At 37.5% G+C, this 20922-nt stretch overlaps 1 protein-coding gene across 1 annotated transcript in view; it reads right to left on the bottom strand.

The window, feature by feature from the left end:
• Positions 1-4122: 4122 nt before the first annotated feature.
• The window catches only part of NAMPT (nicotinamide phosphoribosyltransferase), a 32846-nt gene continuing 16046 nt past the window's right edge, over positions 4123-20922 (bottom strand). The window contains exons 4-11 of the mRNA XM_059816219.1: positions 19313-19441; positions 18676-18834; positions 18171-18307; positions 15934-16159; positions 14627-14746; positions 9104-9244; positions 8813-8947; positions 4123-7028 (exon numbers count right to left, since the gene is read on the bottom strand). Of these exons, the coding sequence (XP_059672202.1) occupies positions 6915-7028; positions 8813-8947; positions 9104-9244; positions 14627-14746; positions 15934-16159; positions 18171-18307; positions 18676-18834; positions 19313-19441 (1161 nt within the window). The 3' untranslated portion in view covers positions 4123-6914. The remainder of the gene's footprint in view (positions 7029-8812; positions 8948-9103; positions 9245-14626; positions 14747-15933; positions 16160-18170; positions 18308-18675; positions 18835-19312; positions 19442-20922) is intronic.

Consider the following 20922-nt stretch of genomic DNA (forward strand, 5'->3'; position numbering starts at 1 on the left):
GGTGAACAAACTTAACTTTGAAATTACAGTGGTAGGAATGAACTTAAGCTCCTTGAAAAGATTCCGCATGACATGTGGAAGAGAAAGTCACTTTCTTTGAAGTCCTCTGAAGGAGTCAACAGGTGCATGGATAAGGGAAACCCTTTTAATATAACCTACTTTAATTTCAAAAAGGCATTCAACAAGGTTTCTAATCAAGTCTTGAAGGAAGCTAAGAAGTTTTGAGACATGAGGGGAGGTCCGCACATGGATACAACTTTGATCAAAGGAGAGAAAACAGAGTAGGAAAAATACTCAGCTTTCACAGAGAGTGTGAAACTCCACTTCGTGATCTGTGCTGGAACTCATGCTGGTCAACATGTTATTAAACAATCTAGAGAAGGATGAGTAAATAGGTGACAGTTTGCTGGAGGTGCTGAGTTACTCAGGGTAATAAAGATGGGAGCTGATTGTGAAGAATTGCAGAAGGACCTTATGAAACACAGTGACTGCAAATTAAAATGGGAGATGAAATTCAGCATAAACATCAACTGATGTCCACAGGAAAAAATAATCCTAACCTCACACATGAATTGATGTGTTATGATTCATCTACTACCACTTAAATACAAAATCCTGGGGTTATAAAAAAGTCAGTACAAAGCTCAATAGCACTAAAAACAAACAAACAAAAAGAAAGCCAGGCAATTCAAATGTTAGGCAATAATAGAGACTGTAACAGAGAGCTGTACCCCATTGTAAGAAAATTACACATGGCTGCTTTGGGAGAGTGGTACTTTCCAAATTCCCTGTGTTTTAAGAGAGTAGTGGATAAAGAAAATCAGTTGGAAAAGAACCAGAGGCAGCCTTAGCCAACACACACCTCGATACCCTTGCCTTTGCTGCAGTGTTGTAACGATCATCTCAGTGACAGCATTTGTGTCTAATCAATTGACTTGGGAAGAAATTACTATTTACAATCGTATCACAACCTGCAAAGTCACTCCCTCTTCTCATGCTGGTTTACAGCACACCACGTATTCAATAACCATATGGGTTCTTGTCTCAAAACACCTTTGGGCAGGACCCCATTGTAACAGGGAAGAAACTAATGAAACTCGTTCCAGGTCTTGCCTAATCCAGTACAGGCTGTGAAAGACAGACTAGGGGTTAAGCATGTACATGCTTTCTTACAACAAAACAGCTATGCGAATAGTCTCTACAGCTATAAGCAGAGCTTCAGCTGAATTAGGCTCACCAAACCCACCAAAAATGCATTTTTCTCCTTTGGGGTTCAGGATGGCAGCAGGACGGGTTATTTCGTATAGCGTTGGACTTTCCCAGCAGACACAAGACCCAGCATTGTGATCTCTATATACTAGAGGACTTTGTCTTGCTATTCTGCATGCCAGCGTAGCCTGTCTGATAGGATTAACTGTGTGTAAACCATGTGGAATCTGCCTCAGACTGGTGAGTGAAGAAGCACCTGCAGAAACCAAGAGAGAGTGTTTGAGTATTCAGCTATGTTTTACTAATTACTATAAAGACCATAAATGTGTTTCAGTATATGGCTTTTATAAGGAAACCAATTTTTAAGAGAACCAATTCTTAGTTTTGCCAGATTCTCACGTGTCTATTACCATTTTCATGGTCACAACTCAGGACATGAAAGGCAGCAGAGGGACAGCTTTCTTTTTTGGTTTTAGTGGGTGAATCTATTTGCTTTTGTCTGAAGGTGTAAAGATTGCAAAACCTTGTACAGCAGTGAAATCTTCCTTTTTATCATCAGGAGATGCATAGTTGTAATAAATGCAAATAATGGTCTTCAAGCAACAGTGCTGGAGGTGAGGCTGCAAAAACCACAGTGTGAGGGAAGAACAGTAGCTTTAAATGAAGTTTGTCACTGGCATTTGGCTTAACAAGTAGCTACAAGCCTTGAAAAATGGATTAATGTTAGACTGGGTCACATTAACAGACCACTGCTTTGTTACCACAGGGACGCAGCAACACTCTGTTTTGGTTGAACAGCTTCAATGTTTTTACAGCAGATTATAAGATAGACTTGAACCTGCTCAGCTGAGACAGAAGTCACGGGGAGGCACCCTCACCAGAGGGAGATTACTTGTCATGCTCTGACCTTTCTGTGATTTACAGACATATCTCTACTCAAAGCCATTTTGCCCAGAGATTATCCTCTTAAATGGCTGGCGTATGTCATCCTTCTGACACATCCAACAACGAGCTGCAATTCCTTATGCTTAAAATAGGGTAGCATCTTCTGGAATAGGGAAAACTTCCTTGAAAGGGGAGACCATGCCAGCCTTGTTCTTTACACTCAGAAAGCTGAGGAAACCACATCCCAAACACTCTAAGAAAGTTTTTTTTCTTCTCCCTTTTGTGAAATAGGAAAGGAAGTTTGAGACTGATGTTCTTCACTTTTCCTTAGAAGGTAAAAGGTTTAGAGTCCATACAGTTCACCTGATGTGAGAGTGTATTAATCCTTTTGGTGATATGAATACTCAGCCATTATAAAATAAGTTTCCTCATCTCCTTTCATATAAAAGAGCTGATGTGAAAGCTTTAAATAGCCACACTAATAACCTAAACTAGTGACAAAGAAGTAAAAATGTCCAACCCTCAGATTCCCCCATGCATTCTTTAACTACCCACTCAAATTTCTTACTGTCATTATAGAAAAATTGTGAAGCCATTTTTAATAATTTATAATTACCTGGCTACATACAATATATTTAATTGACACAAGCATAGGAACAACCATCAAGAATCAAATCTTCAAATCTCACAGACCAATATTAATCAATGAAACATAAGAAAATGTAAATAGTTACACATATTAATAAGTTAGAGTATGCTTGTGTAAATATATCTAGTGATCTAGAAACAGCTTGAATTGATTTAGATACAATCTAAATTGCTGGAAAAAAAGGAGTTATACAACCCAAATTTTCTGATTTTTTGGCCCAAAGGTAAATAAACAACAAACTTGCCCTTCTACTCAGAAGGGTTGTATAAGAGGGATGTAAAAATATTGCTGGAAGCATGATGGCTCTCGGTCCGTCCTTAAGAGACCTCTCTGCTCCAGCCAGGGGCAGGAGAGAGGACTGCAATTCTGATTCCAGGAAACCTCACCATAAGTGGAAAATTCTAGAAATTCTATTCAAAAAGCAGTTAGGAGTACTCAGATAAAGATTGGTAAGGAAATTATATTGAACAAACTCTGTTACTTGAGAAAAATCCAGCTGACTTCACTCCTATATCCTTTGAATTGCTCTGGATTATGTTACAGCAGAAATCAGGGTACCTTTCAACAAAATACTGTGTCACAGCAAAATACTTTTTGGAAATGCTCTATTGCTAAGTGCTTTTCATCCCTTGCCATGAATTAAAACCAAACAACTTTAGATAACTGTGAAGGGTGTTTTAAAATCATTAACATCATCAGCTGTGCTACTAGTAAAACAGGGAAAAAAATGAACATAAATAACATCCATGGTTAACAACTGTGATTTCAGTAAGTGTGACTTTACACAGCATCTCAGTATTTCCTTATTTCTGATCTCCAGGTTATTTAGAAGGCATGCAGCTCTCCACATCAGGTGCTTCTATCCACCAGATCTAAGAGAAGAGGAGTATCTTTCACTCATTTACAAATTTCACAGAGAAGGTGCGCGCCTACAGGACCCTGATGGGGCTCTCATGGACAAAAAACCCAATACATTACCAGGTAGAGATGCAATTACCATTGCTCAAATGCCTCCTCGCAGTTCCTGCCTTGAGCAGCTAAGCGCAGATACTATGTAAATAGAGGATAATTCCTTACATCAAATTCAATTACAAGTGCTTCATTTTTAAGCACAAACACGCAAGATGCTGAAGCACAGATGCGCTCACACCCTAAAAAACACCCTCTTCTCTTCTCTAGAATTGAGCTGACTGTAAATTCAATCCCTTAACCACAAGCAACGTGCAAGCCAACCGAGCAGCTCTCCTACAGAGGACTGTAATGACAGCACAGCTATGCTCCAGTCTGTGTTTGGCAACAAAGAGCACAGGAATGAAATCTGATGCCCAACATCACAACTTTAAGACACAGTCAAATAGCTATTATTTTCACTGCCAGAACTAAACTTTATTTCCATGTGTATTACATACTGGTATTTGATGCCAAGTACATTAAAATTACTTTAACAGAGGATTTAAGTGAGGAATATTTATTCTTCACTAAACAGGTTAAGAAGGAATGTAAAAACCTATAAGAAAAAACTGTTTAAGCTTTGTTTTGATTTTGGCAAACTAAACAGTTAAGTACTCTTCTGTTCTCTCCTCAGATCTTTCAAAGTACCAAAAAAGCATCTTTTCATAATCATGCAGCTCAAGAAAAAAATAGTCTTATAAAATCCATTTCTTATGCTAAATATGGTTACAAATAAGAGTATTAACACAAAACTCCCAATACCTATTTTTAAATACAAATACTGTATTATATTATGAAATGGGGATAATTAAAATATATCCATGACTACAAATCTAGTAATTTAAAGCAAACTTAAACATGCTGTTTGCTTTCACGTGGAAGAATTAGGATATTGTATGGTTCAAGCACTGCAGTAATTTCTGTCAACTCCTTGATGCCCAGAATGTCAAACTGCCGAACAGACACACATGTATTCAGGTCTGAATAGCACCAGGTGGTTTTTTTCTTTTTTTTTTTTCTTTTAAAGATATTAACATTTACTAAAATGAGTGATGTGACAACTTTCTGAAAGTGACATGCACAAGTAGACAATTTGCTTCAAGTCTCCAACTAATAAGCTAAAAGTTTTAGACAATACTGAACAATTACTAATGTATTTCATGGTACACAAGAAAACAGTGCTTCCACAGTATATCCTCAGTTCTCAAGTACAAAAATATCAGTTATGGGTAGTCAATAGTTATCAAAATTTTTATTGGTACAGAATGAAAGCAGCATTTACTTTATTGTTTTTTAAACCATACATCATAAAATTCCCTAGTACACATGTGGAGGAGTGAAATAGGCTCTGTACTATTTACCTGCTACTGATCCTAGGTCCAGATTTAAAATGTTTCCTGGCCTAATACAAACAATGTCATTAGTAGCAAAGGAAAGCAGTTCCTCAGTGTGAAAGGTCAGCATTTAGAGTCTTACTAAAGCACTATTTTTGAAACAATACATCACTTAATGTATAATTACATACACTACAAGTGGAAAACAAGTTTTTATTAACAAGAACTATTGAGACTGGGCATAAACGTCTTAACCACAAACCCTGGAAATATTATGGGTGCTTTGATGTGGCCCTTTTTGGCGAGAGAGTAAGAACAATGAAGTATGGCTTTTCAATCTTCCTTTAAAAGCATGTTTTACAAAATTTTGTAGGCTTAAATTATTTTAGAGGACCCTTAACATTTTTCTGTAACATCATTTACTAATTAGAAGCATTAATTACATCAGTATATTAAGCCACTGGCTGATAGTTGATCACCAGCATAACACAGGAGCCATTTGCTTTTGCTGTTGTTTTTTGTTTTTAAGTAAGGGAGGTACTTTTCTAGCGAGAGCCATCCTACAGTACTACCAAACATTTCAGAGGTTACTACATAGCTTCTCAAATAAAATCCTCAACAGTTTTCCAGCAGATATTCAAATCAAGCATATGCAGAGAGCAAATACAACCAAGCACAGACAGTTCAAAAGTATCTCTCAAACATATTGTTTTACAATTACCCTCTGCAAAATAAAAGCCCCTCCTCACCCCAATGAGACAGGGCGAGAAGGGGAAACAGGTCTGCCATTCATGTAGGAGTTTGGCTAGCATAAAGTTTTATTAAAGTTGTTAAAAAAAATAGTTAAACATTTTTACAATTTAACATCCAGTCTGACAAAAGGCAAATCAATGAAAAAAATACAAAAAAGTAAAAAAGTGCACTACCCAGTCCAGTATTTTGCTTTAAAGTCATGTCACTTACAGTATATGAAAAATAAACCCAGAAGTGTAATTACTTTAAAATACACCGCTTCCATATTTCAGTATTTTACACATATATTCTATAGTGGAAGAGGAGATCTCTTAAAAACTTTACTCTTAAAATATTGAGGTGCATATGCCAAGTGGGATAGACTTGGCAAGTTAAGTTGCAGTAGAGAATCCTTTCAAATTTGGCATTTCATTTACATACCTTACCGTGCCAGCAAGGTCTGTAGTACCTAAGCCTTCTAGTAAGACCAGTAATTTTCTTCAATGCAGATTTACTAATACAGACAACTACAAGAAACGGTGAGGTCAGCAATTCTATGGGATCTTAAGGAGATACAAGTCCTGATTCAGTTGTCAAATGGTACAATGTCACAACAAACTTTAAGGCCATGTTTTATTTGCTGATTAATGGACAAAAGGCAATGGATTTCCCCCCCCACCAAATATTTTCTTGAAAGTCTGTGCTCATAAAAATCATGAAAAGTTGGAAAGACTTAATTATTGAAACTTTAAATATATTTTACACAATCTTGTTTGTACAAAAATACAAGTTAAATATAAACATAAAGCAATCATGATAATTTTATGTAAATCCATTTTGTGATATTCTGTTATATATAAAAAAGTTTCTCAGCTCTGTCTCATTTGTGAAAAGATCAATACCAGATTGAATCACTACCGGCAAAGGGCCCTAAAAAGCACACTTTAGCATTAAATATGTTTCACAATGTAAGTACCATTTCCTGATTTCATCTTTTCTAAAGACTGGCAAAAGATAGGGCAGTATGTCCATAAACCAACAAATAATTTGGCTACAATGTCATAAAACACAAACACACAGATCTGTACAATAAACCCAGTAGCTATGCAGTACGTACTTGTTACACACACACATACACAGACATGGAATGAAACTTAGTGAGACGCCACTTCTAATTCACTGTTCTTCAGCCTGGCATTTTGTCTTACTTCATCAAATGAATATGACTTCGTTACCTTTCCATTCTTAAATACTGTATGAAGGAGATCCTGCAAGAAACACCGCTGTTTTAGCAAGAGTGATTTGGCAAATGAACAAACAACATAGGTTATGCAAACTCAAAAGCAAGCACCCAAATCAAACCTGGTTAAGACTAGAGCTTTAGACTGTCAAGATACTACATCTTTACAGCTTCTTCTGACACCTTTTGCTAATGGTTAGACAGAAGAAAGGATTTAGGCCACCTTGTGCACAGACAGCAGCTTTGTGCTGACTCGTTCCTAAAGTGAGTTGTCCACATCTGGCAAAGCCAAACCCACACATGCTAAACATACCCTGCTAGAGCAGCTAGTAAGAAAGGAAATGCTCAACCAGTTAAATACAATTCAATTACAGAGGTTTAAGTGAAGTCTTTATTTCCTCTAGAGCAACTATGAAAAAAAAAAATTTTAAAAAATAATCTTTCTTCGCCATCCCCTTTGCACATGTATTTTGTAAAAGAGTGTATCAAGAAGTGCTTGCAAACAGCACACTGAAAGAGCAATAAGCACAGCTTTGTACAGAAAAGTTAGCACAAAACCGACGTTGAGTAGTCGCTATGCTTGATGACCTACTGGAAGGACCTGTGGCTGTAGGGAAATGGGCCCACGAAAGAGTACATTTCCCTGTCATTCCCCAGGGAGCCCCAGAACTTGTACCACAAAAATAACCCTCTCTAATATCCCAGGACAGAAAATTTCTCAATGAATTATTTCACCTGTCAAAAATGAAGGAACTATATATCGCCTAATTTCAGAGCCAAAGTCTTGCAATTTGTTTTGAAGACATTTCTGACCACTGGGTGCCTCCCTCTCTCTCTCTCTCTCTATATATATGAATGTTCATCACAAACATATGCATGTATATGTGTATATATAAACTTTGAAAGTCTTTTTAATTAGATCTTTGCATCCAGACCACATTATCTACAGTGTATATAACAGTTTGTTTTCTGTCTTGAAATTTCTCAAAGATCTCAGTTTTATGCTTATTGTTGCATAAAACAGTATGCCTAGTAGCATCCGTCTGCACAGTAGCACCCCTCTGTCTAGTAGCACAGAAATGTGCTTCTGTATGCCAGAAAACTCAAGAAACTTCCAGCCTCCCAAGGCTGAAGAGCAATTTGATAAATTATTTTCAATCCTCTTAATTCAGGAAGAGACTCAACATGCAGTTAAATATTTCATTGCTTGCACACGGAAAACATAAGAGATATCAAACTGAAAGCCTGAGATTGCGATAAAATTCGTGCTTATTTTACTGAAGTAGCATTTCATTTTGCAATTGTAAAGAATTAACAGGGAAACCAAATTCCTGGTTTAAATTTACATCGTTGAAAACTGGTCAAGTACTCCACATACAGAGCATTAACACCTGAAGGAACTATTTAAAAATCTCAATGGGGAAGTAGAAACAAATTTTCATTATGTCTGTCCCTCTCACACCTCCAACTCAGGTCACTACTCAAATTATGCAATATAGCCAATACAAAACTGCTTGGCAAGCATATATCCTACAACACTGAGGCATTAGTTTTGGGAAAAAGCAGCTATGTTCTTTTGTTTCTGAAGACAAACAAAAGAGAAAGATCTCTAATTGTAAAGCCTGAACATTCTACTGGCATTCTAACATTCTGCTGTTACTGAATTTGGCACTGGGGACACTTCTGAGGTAGTAAGACGAGAGTTGAACAAAAAGACAATAAAAAAATAAATTCTGAAATTAAGTTATAACCTGCTTTTTCTCAGTCTATCTTTGCATGAAGAATGGTGTAATACATTTTGAAAATTCATACCTGTCCATACTCTTCAAGATCTCCCTTGCCTTCTTCAAGCGTCACATAATCTCCTGCAGGTGTCCTATGCAATGACAGTCTGCCTTTCTTTGACCTTTTGTTCGGATCAGCAACCGGATCCTTGAAGACGTTTACCTAAAATGAAAAGAGTATTTTTTTAAAAGGAAAGGGCTTTCTGGGGCTTGTGTACCTAATGCGGACAATGGTAGTGTAACAGGAAACATCAAACAGGTTTTCAAGTGCAGAGACCTCTATTGAAAACATAATGGTAGAAGGTGTACAAAGACATACCCCGAGACCATTGGTCACCACGTAACTACATTTGAAGGAACAATTTAAGAGATCTCTGGTTAGTTTCTGTAACAGAGCTCCACCAGATCCAAAGGCAATATTCTCAATACTCCATTTCTTCTTCTTCATTCCCTCCACAATCTAAAAAGAAAAAGAAAATTATGATGGAGCATACTTCTAGGCTGTGCCATTTTTCCATAAAAATATTATACTACTTAAACAAGATGCTTTTACAGACAATTAAACCAACTAACATTCAGTTTCCAGGATATGTACGTAACAATTCTGTCAATACTCGGCACGCTGTTTGCATTTTTATTTGTGATTCCAGCATGGCATAATTATAGAAAGTTTTTGCTGTAAAACTGTTATCATGCCAGCATATATATTTTCCAAACTAGGGTAGTACAGTAATGCAATGCTCAGACAATCAGAGCTCTAAAGAAAATAAAAGACTTAATGGGAGTATTTCAGAGCCTTCCCATTTCTCAGAATTATGGGAAGACCTCAAAGGATAGCACGTATCCTGAAACAAAGCAGTCATCTTGTTCATCAGCTCCAGAAAGTTATTACCCACTTTGGCCAATGACTTCAACAAAGCAGTTCTCCTGAAAATCACATTGACTAGAATTAGATTAGCAATTTTGAAGATGGAAATGGAAATACATAAAGCTGCTCAAAAAGTTTGCTTTGCCACCTTCTCGGGCAGATACAGATCAATGTGAACTGCACTGCTATCAACAGTCAAGTTAAAACTTACTATATCTTTTCCCCCCACTCTCATTCTATCCAGACATACATGACATCCTCTAGCCTGGAGTAATGAGTGCTTGTTTAGTCATGCTCATATGTGGCCAAGATTTGTTTCTCTGACCTGTTACCCTTATGACAGCCTGAAATGATGGTTATAGCCCCAGTAAGAGAGTGTTTGAACTCCTATCTCCTAACCATTTTACTAACAAAAGTGGGTGAGAAAACTTTAGAGTGGGTGCAATAACAAAATCCCATCCATCCAGAAAAAAGGAAGGTGAGAAGCAGAATGGAAGGACATAATCTATGGGGAACAGTGCAGGTTTCAAAAATTAACATCAGAAGTCTGGTAATCTTTTGTGCAGTCTCAGCCTTCTGCATCAAAAGAAAATGCCAGAGTAACACTGAACAGGACTGTTTCAGGACCTACTGATGCCAAGACACTTTAAGGGGCAGCTAAGGCAAAATTGAAGTTTCGTAAGGAAAAAAAAAAAGGGGGGGAAAAGAGACAATTCCAATTTCAGACAGTGACAAATGGCTAATTAATGTAAACAAAAGTGCATACTAGTATTTTGTTTATCCATCTAGTCACATGCAGACTGTCTCTTCACATACTCCCAAAATCTGAATGCCTGACAGAGGCCAGCCAACAGGCGAGGCAGACTACAGAGCCATAACCTTTGAGGGTACGCTCTGAACACCTTCCCTCTACATTTTTAGCAGAGATTTCCCCAGTAAAGATCTCATCAGTGAGTTTCCATCATTCTAACAGTACCAGCTTATTCAGCCTCATCCAAGAGGCCAAGCGAAACAAATCTCAGGCCCTACCACCATGACACTTTCACTTAAGGGAACCTTTTGGAAGCTTTGTATCCTGAAAAAATACAGGATGTCAATATGTGACACTCCTGTGGATTTTTAGCAGTAGCCATCATATCCTTTCAGACAGTGAGGGTGCACAAAAGGAATCCATATTTTCAGGTGATTAGGTTCTCCTGGAAGCAGTTAAAAGGCGTACCCAGGGAAGATAAAAGATTGAAATTAATTAAATTCTCCCTTAAGCATCTCAGAAGTAACTGAAGATGACAAAGGAAGGGTAAAAAAGGGTAAAAGGGGTAAAAAAAAGGGTAAAAAGGGTAAAAAGGGGTAAAAAAAAAAAAAAGGGATTTTGTGTACCCTCTCCTGAAGCATAAGGCCAAATAGTATCATAAGAAAACAGACTTGACTGGGCCTGGATACAGACTCTGCTTATCTACACTGTGTTTTGAAAAGGCAAACGTAGGTAAACTCCACCTGGATTCTGATCAAGTTCTGTCCAGACGCTGACCAAGCCTGAAGCCATATGAACTGTTGGCCAAGCCTGAGCCAACATATTCTACTCCTTTCCTTACCCAGTTTTATAGATCAGGTCTGACACTGAACTCACTTGAACATGTCTGCAAGATGTAGCACAAACTACCCAGTATAAACAACATCTCACCAAGGCACATGATGCTTAGACTTCATGTTCACTGATACTTGTAGGTTAACAGATGCTAGTACAAGTATAGTATAGCTGGGCCATGGCCGCCTAACCTTCCTCCCTGGGCGAGAAGAAATGTGAACCCCCTTTCAACTAGTGTTCTTGCTCTCACTTACAGATGGTTTGTTCATGTTGTGCCTCAGGCACAATTCCTCACCTACCCTGGGTGAAGCACTGGCTTCCACCTTCCCACTCTCTCCCAAGGGATTTCCTTACTCAGACTGATCTTTGGCTGGTGAGGGGTGGAAGGGGAGGGAAACTGAGACTAAGCTGAAAGACAGCTCTGACTCTACCAGTGACCCGTAGCAGAGGCCCAGATAACAGCTTCCTTAGGTATGGGGAAGAGATAGCAAACAGCAGCAGTAATAGGGAAAAAGAAAAGGGGGAGATGTGAAGCAGCTGAAGCCTCCCCCAAAGGAACACGATACAGAAGAATTTCTTGTCTCAGACTTTAAAACCTATACAGTGAGAACAGTTCAGGTGTCAAGGTTTTGACCAGCTTCCTCTGACCACCATGAGCATGATTAATATATCAACTGTGACTCCAGATTAGAGGATTTTCTTTGTATAAAAGACATCTGGAAATTGAATGTTCAAAGAAAATCCTTTGAAAGTGTAGTATATTGTGGAGTTAGCAGATTGGAATGATTTTAAAAAGTGAAAATGCTAGGAGAAAGTCAGAAAACGTTCCTTACCTGTTCTACCAGCATCCCCTATTAAAACAAAGAATTTTAAAATCCAGTTTATACTGAGTTGTTTTCTATATTGTTGTTTCAGCTAGTTTGGATAGTTAAATGAGACTAACCGGTCATTACTCATTCTAGATTTTCCTATTCTACCCATTACCTTTCATCTGATTCATAATATAAATCATGGCTAGACCCTAAGACTGATATGGAGTAATTAGAATAATCACTTGCATAGGCTGTCATAGGGGGGAAAAAAAGATGGCCACAACAATACATTCAGATTTCTCCATGTAAACTCCCTTTTGAAAAGGACGAATTATACTTTAGGGTTGGTTTTGGGGTGGGTTTTTTTTTTTTTTTTTCTTTCTTCTTTTTTTTAAACGGCGAGCTATTACTCAGTCTTCCAAAAGTCAGCATGGTAACCTTGGTTTTGCTGACGTAAGAGGAGAAAAAGATCCATGAAATTTAAACATGACTAAAATTAGGCTGCAAGATCATGGTCTTTTTGCCCCAACACAACTTGCTGCTGTCAAATGAGAAGTGTCTCCTTCCTTCCTGCCTGCTTCTCCCAGCTCAAAACAACAGTATTTTCTCTCCTGTATTGTGCTGGTGAGTACTGGCCCCTTTTTTGGGCCAGTTTAATTCACTAAACCATAAAATTGATCACTTTTGGCTGAGTTAGTTTGCTGCTACATGTGTGGGCTAAATGAGTTTAATGACCAGCGGTTCAATGACCAAAGCTGACATGAGGTGTGCAGCAAGATTAGAGTCAGGAAGAGATGAGGGGGGGCCACGAGGCAGCAGTGAGTTCTGTCTGCTCTGTATGCCTTGTGCAACTGGATCTCCAACTCTCTTCTACTACGTATTACAGGTAGACTTTTCCTCATAATCAGTTACAGTTTGATGAGGAAAATATCTAAACAGGCAGATCATATGAACAAAGAATTGCTCCTTCTGCCTCTTATCCTCTCCCATTAGCTGCTGGAATTATTTTCCTGCTTTATTTAGAACTTGGACAGCAGTGCATTTTTTCCTCTAATGTAAAGATTTTAAATACTAGTTTTAAAATTTCGATTACAATCGATGCTATATGAGCATCCTTGAATTTTGTCCAGTATAACTTACAGAAAAGAACCTTTGAGTTCCTTAAAAGAAAGAATTAACAGCCCAGTTTCTCTCCTGTCATGACTCATGAAAATCTCAAGCACAACATACTTTGCCTAACACAGGCATCAGTCCTGTTAAATGGCTGTTGAGAACAAGCAGAAGTTTATTTAAAAAAAAAAAGACAGTCTCTTTCCCTAGTATCTAATGATAAGACTTTCTTTCCAGCTATTAACTTCTCATGCTTGTGTTCTGTTAAAGCACATTAGCACAGCTGTATATTCTCAAAAAGCCACATGGGACAAAAAATAACATAAAATAAAATTTGCTTTAAAGGTTATTGGAGGAGGAACAAAACTAGTGTGTGACTGCACTACAGTTGGCATATCAGGTAGCAATCTCAATATTAACTGCTCTCTAAGGATCTGAGTGACAAATTTGAGTTCTGTCATTGAGGTTCACATTATGTGCCCATGTTAGATACACAGATAGTTTCCGACTAACTAAAAACCAAGCCTGATGTCTCTCTTACTCCTAATTTTGGGGAGCACCAAAAGTCAACTTTGTTAAGAAGAATCTAAGAAGGCGTCAATCTAGAAAGCTAAGACAAGCATCAATAAAATCAAGTAAAATTAATCTTAAGTTTATCCAACTTATTTCAGTTTTTGAACTCTAATACAGCAGAAGATAAATGATCCAAGACAAACCTGATAAAGTCAACTCCTCCGCCTTTTACATGCCCCTCACCATCTGTAGTTACTGCAGTCTGTACCTTTGTAACCACATTGTATTACCTAGTATCTACATCTAGTCAATAGTGGCAAATTTATAGCTAGATTCAAGCATGCAGCATCTACTAAATAACCAATTTTTGTCTTGATGAAATTGAACTTTTGACTCAGACTACAGTCTAATCTGTTTTACATATTTTCTGTGCTTTCACCAATCCTTATTCCACTAGTTGCTGTATCAATGAACTCGCCTCCCTTACCCTTGTTTTTAAAGAGTCTCCTTCAAAACTACACCTTCAATATTTGAGTGCAAGCACACTTCAGATGGTACATAACTATGAGTAAAACCAGTTAATTACTACTATTGCTGTAGCATAGCAATCATGCAGTGTGCCTTAGATATCAATGAAAGGACCAAACACTGCCAGATTTTGATTGAATTAGACTTGACAAGCAGGATGAAAGCAAACAAAAGGAGAAACAGTGGGAGGAGAAGGGTTACAACAGGGGATTAGGAAGTGTCTTTTAGTTTTTTTATGCATCTTAATAATTCCCTGTGGAGTTCTAATGAATTTGTTTCACGCATTAGGATATCACTGCCAGTGTCCAGAATGAAGGGCAGGGTGGGGTCAGCAGTCTCTGCTGTAGTATCTGACTAGTCATAACAGAGTCCAGATTAGATATCAACATTGCCAGCGTTGCCCTGACACATGAACAGATCTCCTACCTCTTGCAACGTGTTGATATCCACACCATCCCCTTGAATAACTCTGAGATACGGTGGCAGCAACTTGTAGCCTTTTGAGTTCTCTGTAATGGGAAACTTCTTTCCTAAGATGTCTAAGACCTATTGAAAAGAGAAGGGAGACAGTTCAAAATAAAAATAAAAACCTGCCATTCCAATAAAGAAACACAATTTCCACATTTGAGTCATGCTCTCTCTGGAAAAAAAAAAAAAAGAAAAAATCCATAAATATATCCACATATCCTGCTCTAAATCTGTAGGCACACAAACAAAAAGCATGCCAGCCATTGTGGTGGAAGCCATTAGATTAAAGCAGTCACAGACCATATAGCCTTTATGAACTTGCATCCCAGAGCTTATCAGAACCATGCTTCCCTCCTTTCTTTCTTTGGTTGCTGCGAGTTTTTGCTATTAAATGTGTCAACTGAAGATTCTGTTCTTCTTTTGACCTCCCTTAAGATGGTGGAAGAGGCTTTCAGTTTTCTGCAATTTTGTTAGCCACCAATAATTAAAATGAAACACTTCAGTTAGGAGTTTTTCTTATCAGCTCTGATAAAGATGAATCAAAGTTCTTATTTGTGATATGTCACTTGTCCCAAAGAAAAGAAAAAGTGTTAAAGCTGTATGGATCTAATTTGATAGAGTATCAACATAACTAAAATCTCCCCTACTTTCTTATTAAAGCAGCGCTGCCAGCTACTCAAATTCAGAGGTATCAACAGCTCTTACTATAGAACTGCAACAATCATTATGCTCTCTAAAGAGCTACGAGGCAAGAAGCATTTTTCAACTTGGAGGTCATGTGCCACTGATTTAAATGCCCATCTTACCAGTTTAGCACTCTTCTCCCTTTTGTATTTGTAGCATAAAACAGTGAATTACATTAATACAGGATGCCAAGATACCTAAACTTGGTGATAAGTCTTATTGGCCTGGCATTTATTAATACTCAAGTTGTTTCCCATTTTATTTGTTATTAAGTGATCAAAGTTTCTCCTTACAGAATCATTCCAGCATCATTAGACCAGCAAAACTGGTAACTGTTGTAAAAGCTTCAAGAATGGTATGCAAGAATGGGTTTGGTGAAAAAGATTAAACTAATCAGACTGCAAAACAGTTTACATATCTGTATTGAGATGAGGTAAATGTTTACATTTTTCATAACTCCAAATTATCCAGCATCAACTATATACTATGCATACCAAGTTAGAGCATTATGTTTCTTACATTACAAAACAAACAATTGCCCTTCCCAATCTTGTATACAAATGATTTAAAGAAAGGATTACCTTTAAAACAGTGTCAAGGGGATTCCCAGAATCTGGTCTAATAATAAGTGGTGCCTCTGGACTTCGGGCTTCAATTATATGCCTTAAGTCATCACCCCATATTTTTTCACAAGCATTGTAAATGTCGTAGCTGTCACTAACCACAGATACAGGCACTGAAGAAAACTGTGTCACTATGTGTTCAAAAGCATCTTTTTCATGATCTTTCCCCCAAGCTGTTATGGTACTGTAAAGTCAATTGAAAAAGCCATATTAGAGCAGCATTTATATGTTAAATCACACATTCTGTATTCCTACCAGCAACAGTTCAAGATAACGATAGACAATATGATTACAAACCAGCAAAAACGATGTGCTTATCAGCTCTGTGTTGCATGGATAGTAAATATACTATATACTAAATAAACAGCACCCTGGATTTATCTTTGGCAACTTGGACAACTTGACACATGAAACTTCTTTCACATGCAAATGTGATTTTTTTGTTGGTTTTTTTTTTTTAAATGTTTGTAAGACAGTTTCTCTTTTAAATCTGAAATTCAGATAGTTAGGGAACTACAGAGGCAATAACAGAATATCTGCTCTGGCAACTTAAGACTAAAAAATGGGAAGTAGAGAACTAGCAGCATGTTAGAAAAATCATAGAAGAAAACACAGTTTATTTTCTTTTTTGATAGTGATTTAAAACCATTATGCTCACTCATACAAACATTCTTCTAGAGGAACCTCAGGGCATTACCCTTGGTACAAGGGTACAGGCAAGCACATAAAACAGAGTTGCTAAGAGAGGTAATAAGTTATTGAATGCCAGTTAACCTGCAGTAGCTATTCTGTATGTGGCTGTCACAGACCAGCTGACATAACTGACTTCATTAACTTCTGCGTGAACACCTAAAAATGCTCTTGTGCAAAGCACAGGTGTGCAGTAAGAGCTAGCAGGCATTGAATTTTTACCATAAAATGCTAGCGTTAACTACCATGCGGACAAGCCCCAGATCACAGTAGTGAAGAGACAAAACAAAATGCATTTCAAAGAGGTTGGGGCAGTCTGAGGAACAACCCCCATGGCATGCCACAGGCAAGCACCACACTCATAACACCACCTCACATTGGAGGTTGTGGAACAGTAGAATAATTCTGGAAAAATTTGGGTCTCTTGCACGAGACCCTTTTTGTGTATTAACTTGGAGAGGGTGACTGCAGGCTGCATTTGGCAATGCAAACTTTAACTAGGGCAGTTTAAGCTGTCTGCTCTCAATACGCTGTGCAAAAGATGCTTGTTCTCTGACTCCACGTGTTTGTTTTCACTACAAAGTTGCTTGGGCCATCATTTTTGGATTTAACTGTAGCATTAAGCTAAGCTAAGTGAAGACATTTCAGACTAAATTTGTCACTTCTACTGATCAAACAGGAGTTCTAGAACAGCACTACAGCAATGGTCCAGAAAGTTGTATGAAGCAGTATTCCTTTAAAGATGATCGCTAGTCTGTGAGGGCTATTCATGTAAGCCTTTCCACTATTCACTAGTTAAAAGCACTACATTTTGTACTTGATAAGAAACCACCACCGTCCCTTCCTTTATATTCTGCTCATTTCAGTATGCAGACATGCAAGTGAAATCCAAGGATTTGCATTCACTCCTGACCTTGTACAGGATTTGGATATAAAAAATGAGAGCTGTTCATCTCAAATGTCTGTTTGAGATCAGTTCCTTACTCTCAAAAACTCATTCACAATTCTTAGTGAGAGATCAAGGATTCATCATTGGATGAATTAGTTACACTGAAGGGAAGCTTTAGAGCAATTGCCTCTTCTGGAGGGAGAATATTATCTTGGAGAGTCCAGAATTGCAACTTACATGGTTTCTCATTTTATGATTTTATATTTAAAATGAAGTTGAAAGTTCATAATGTGAATCCTCAGTGTCTACTTCAACCTGTAAGCCTTCAAGTCCATTCTAAAAAGAATCATCCAAATTTACTTAGACACTGATAGGAAGGTTATAGTTAAAAACATTTAAAACCACATTTATAGTTAAGAACAACCATGCCACTGTTGTGCTCCTAGAACACAGAGGCATCAGTATTGAGCTTCAGTCTCAACAGCTAGATCAGTCATGGCTAATACCGTATGATGTAAGCGAAACAGCTTAATATTTCTGGATACAAAGATGGAGAAGAAAAAAATGCATTTTGTTAAGCTATTTTTAAAAAGGCTTTAATAGCCCAATATCTTACCTATGTTCAGCAGCTGGAACAGAATATCCTGGAACCGGATCTTTTGTACCATAGTACTTTTTAATTAATGCAATTCCTGCTACAGTGTCTGTTCCTTTGAAGTTCACCAAATGAGCTGAAGCTCCTATTCCTGCAGTCTGAAAAAGATAACAGCTTTCAGTTGCCACGCCAAATATAGAAGCCTAAATCCAGTCACTGACTAGCACTAGTTTGTAACAGCAAAACTCTTGACTCAGTTGCTGTTTCACTGATACCTTCTTTCTGCATTTACACAGGGAAGACAGCTCCCATATAGAAAAATCTCTCCCAGTCTAGTGCTCACAGTTCAGACACATATCCACCCCCCACCCCAGATCTCCCCCCTCCACCATCAGTCCAAACACAGGGCTCTATGCATTCACAATTTCACTACTGAACAGGGACACAGTTGTTAACAGATACATGATAAAATCCTTTATAGTTAAGGACAATTAGACTTCTCAAATTATTAGACAAGTAGTATTACCTCTTGTGAAGAAACTCCTCTGTAGCCGAAGTCATGCAGTTTATACTCCAGTCCTTCTAAGCTGCCAGAAGTCTCTAGCAAATATTTGGCCAAAATCTTTTTCTGCTCTCTAGAGTTTGTAGCCACTGTGATTGGATACCATGACTGCACAAGAATAGTCTAAAACAAAACCCATCACATTATTAGGTGTATCTTTGCTTAGGACTTAAAAATCCCCACTTGGCATTTAATCAGACACAAAAAGGTCCATTTATTTTCGTCACCCATTCAGAAAGCACTGATGCTTTCAACTGTTTGCTTTAAGGCTAAAGTAATTACCCTTTATAATACCTTTATAAGGTAGGCCAGGTATTAACCATCTCAGGAGTTATCACTCCGAAACGACAGACACACAATTGTCCCCCTCCTCCTCTCCTCGTGGATGAAAGTAATGTTGTGAATTTCCTGTAAAATTATTACAATCTCTTGCCAGCTAGGGGGAAAAGGTCTGTGTAAGAGGACTAAAAAAAAGGATCCAGGCTTAAAGCAGAAAATGAAAGCTGCCAGAGATTCCCCTTAAACCAATAAGGGATTCAGCCTTTAATTTAAGTGCATTAATATTTACTTAGAAAAAACATGTTAACTTTCCAAAACTGACCTCAATCCAATTTGTGAGCCAGTAGCACTCTGGATCTGTGTTTTCTACTGTGAAAAGAACATTTCCTCTGGGAATTACAGAGCCCTCAGGAACAGCCTTTATTTCTATAGGAAGATGGCCATCATATTTCTGTGTAAAAACCAGTAATATTGTTAGACAACAGAAAAGATTAGGACCTACCTATCTTTTATTTGACTACAATGGATAAAAGTCAGGCTATGCGTTTATTGATAAAGCTTTCTTCTTCATTTCTTTCAACCCTAAAAATAATTTGGTTTGTTTGCACACTCAACAGCCCAAATAAATAAAAGATTCCACATTTATCAAAACAGGAGAAAAATCCTATAACCTAAAAATAGTCACTTTATCAAACCAAATGATGGTTATCAGTTGTATTCCTTGTGCAAACTGAGTCAGGAAGGCTTAAATATTCTATAAAAATATGTAAGTTCCACACACAGAACAAGAAATATTTGCTACTCCATTTTCTTCAGTGCTTTCAACATGAAGCAAGCTAAAAAAAAGTTTAGCTATTATCTAGGCCTTCAAAAAATCTCTAGTTTTGCTTCGTATATATGTGTGTTTGTTAATTTATTAGAGCAGGATTGATTTAACATCTATTTTAAAGAGTATTTTATCATCTCAATTATTCACTAAACATGGAATCTAATCTTGAAGTGTCATTCTTTTGTCAAATTCAGTCTTTCATCCCTGAAGGACTAAACATTGTGTGAAATATGCCTTTTGAAAAAGTGTAAGTTGCAAACAGCAACTCTTTTAGAGTAATTACAACTTTCTGAAAGAGCTCTACAAGCTAAAGTGATAACGCTTAAGATGTTTTGTATATTAATATTTTTTGATAGAAAGCTTCTCATAAGATATTCTTTAATGGCAACAAAAATTGCATCAATTCAGAGAGATTACACAGATTCGTAAGCAACATCAAAATGTATTGTCCAGTGCCCAAAACACATCAGAAGTCTCTCGTACACCACAGTTTAAAGTTTCTTCGAAAGTGTAATATGGGGAAGCAAATTGTGTTTATACATCACGCCAGGTTTAGTTGTCAGACTTGGGGATGTCTGTTCTGGATTAACAAAGGACAATGAAACCTTCAAAAAGGCTCAAAATAATTTATTAGTGATTCAATGAAGACAAAAGTATAGTTAAGTGAAAACACAGAACAGATTTCAAAGTTGCTATAGGTGTTGATTTTGTCCATGGAAAAAAGAAATATGGTCATGCCATAGCACTATATTATAACCCTTTTCAAAATTTGTAGGTAGAATCAACTTGTACAATTTAGGGCTTACATCTCTATCACTCATCATCAATGCCTGCCAATTTCCATCCTTTACACCACTCCCTTGTTCTCCAGGCAGTCCTTCTACCCCTTCACCCTATCAGTATTTACTCATTCATTTACTCTCAGTACAAATTAATGCACATACCTTTCATATTCATTTTGCCACTTCACTCCTACAGCCACTGCTCACTCCACTTTACCTAAGACTACATATTAGGTAACAGAGCCAGAGAGCAAACAGTGGTAGGTATGTGAATATATACAGAAACTCAGTGACCAGAGGCAGGATCTCCGTGTGCATATA

This window comes from Gavia stellata, chromosome 4 (genome assembly GCF_030936135.1).
Source record: "Gavia stellata isolate bGavSte3 chromosome 4, bGavSte3.hap2, whole genome shotgun sequence".
Classification (NCBI taxonomy): domain Eukaryota; kingdom Metazoa; phylum Chordata; class Aves; order Gaviiformes; family Gaviidae; genus Gavia; species Gavia stellata.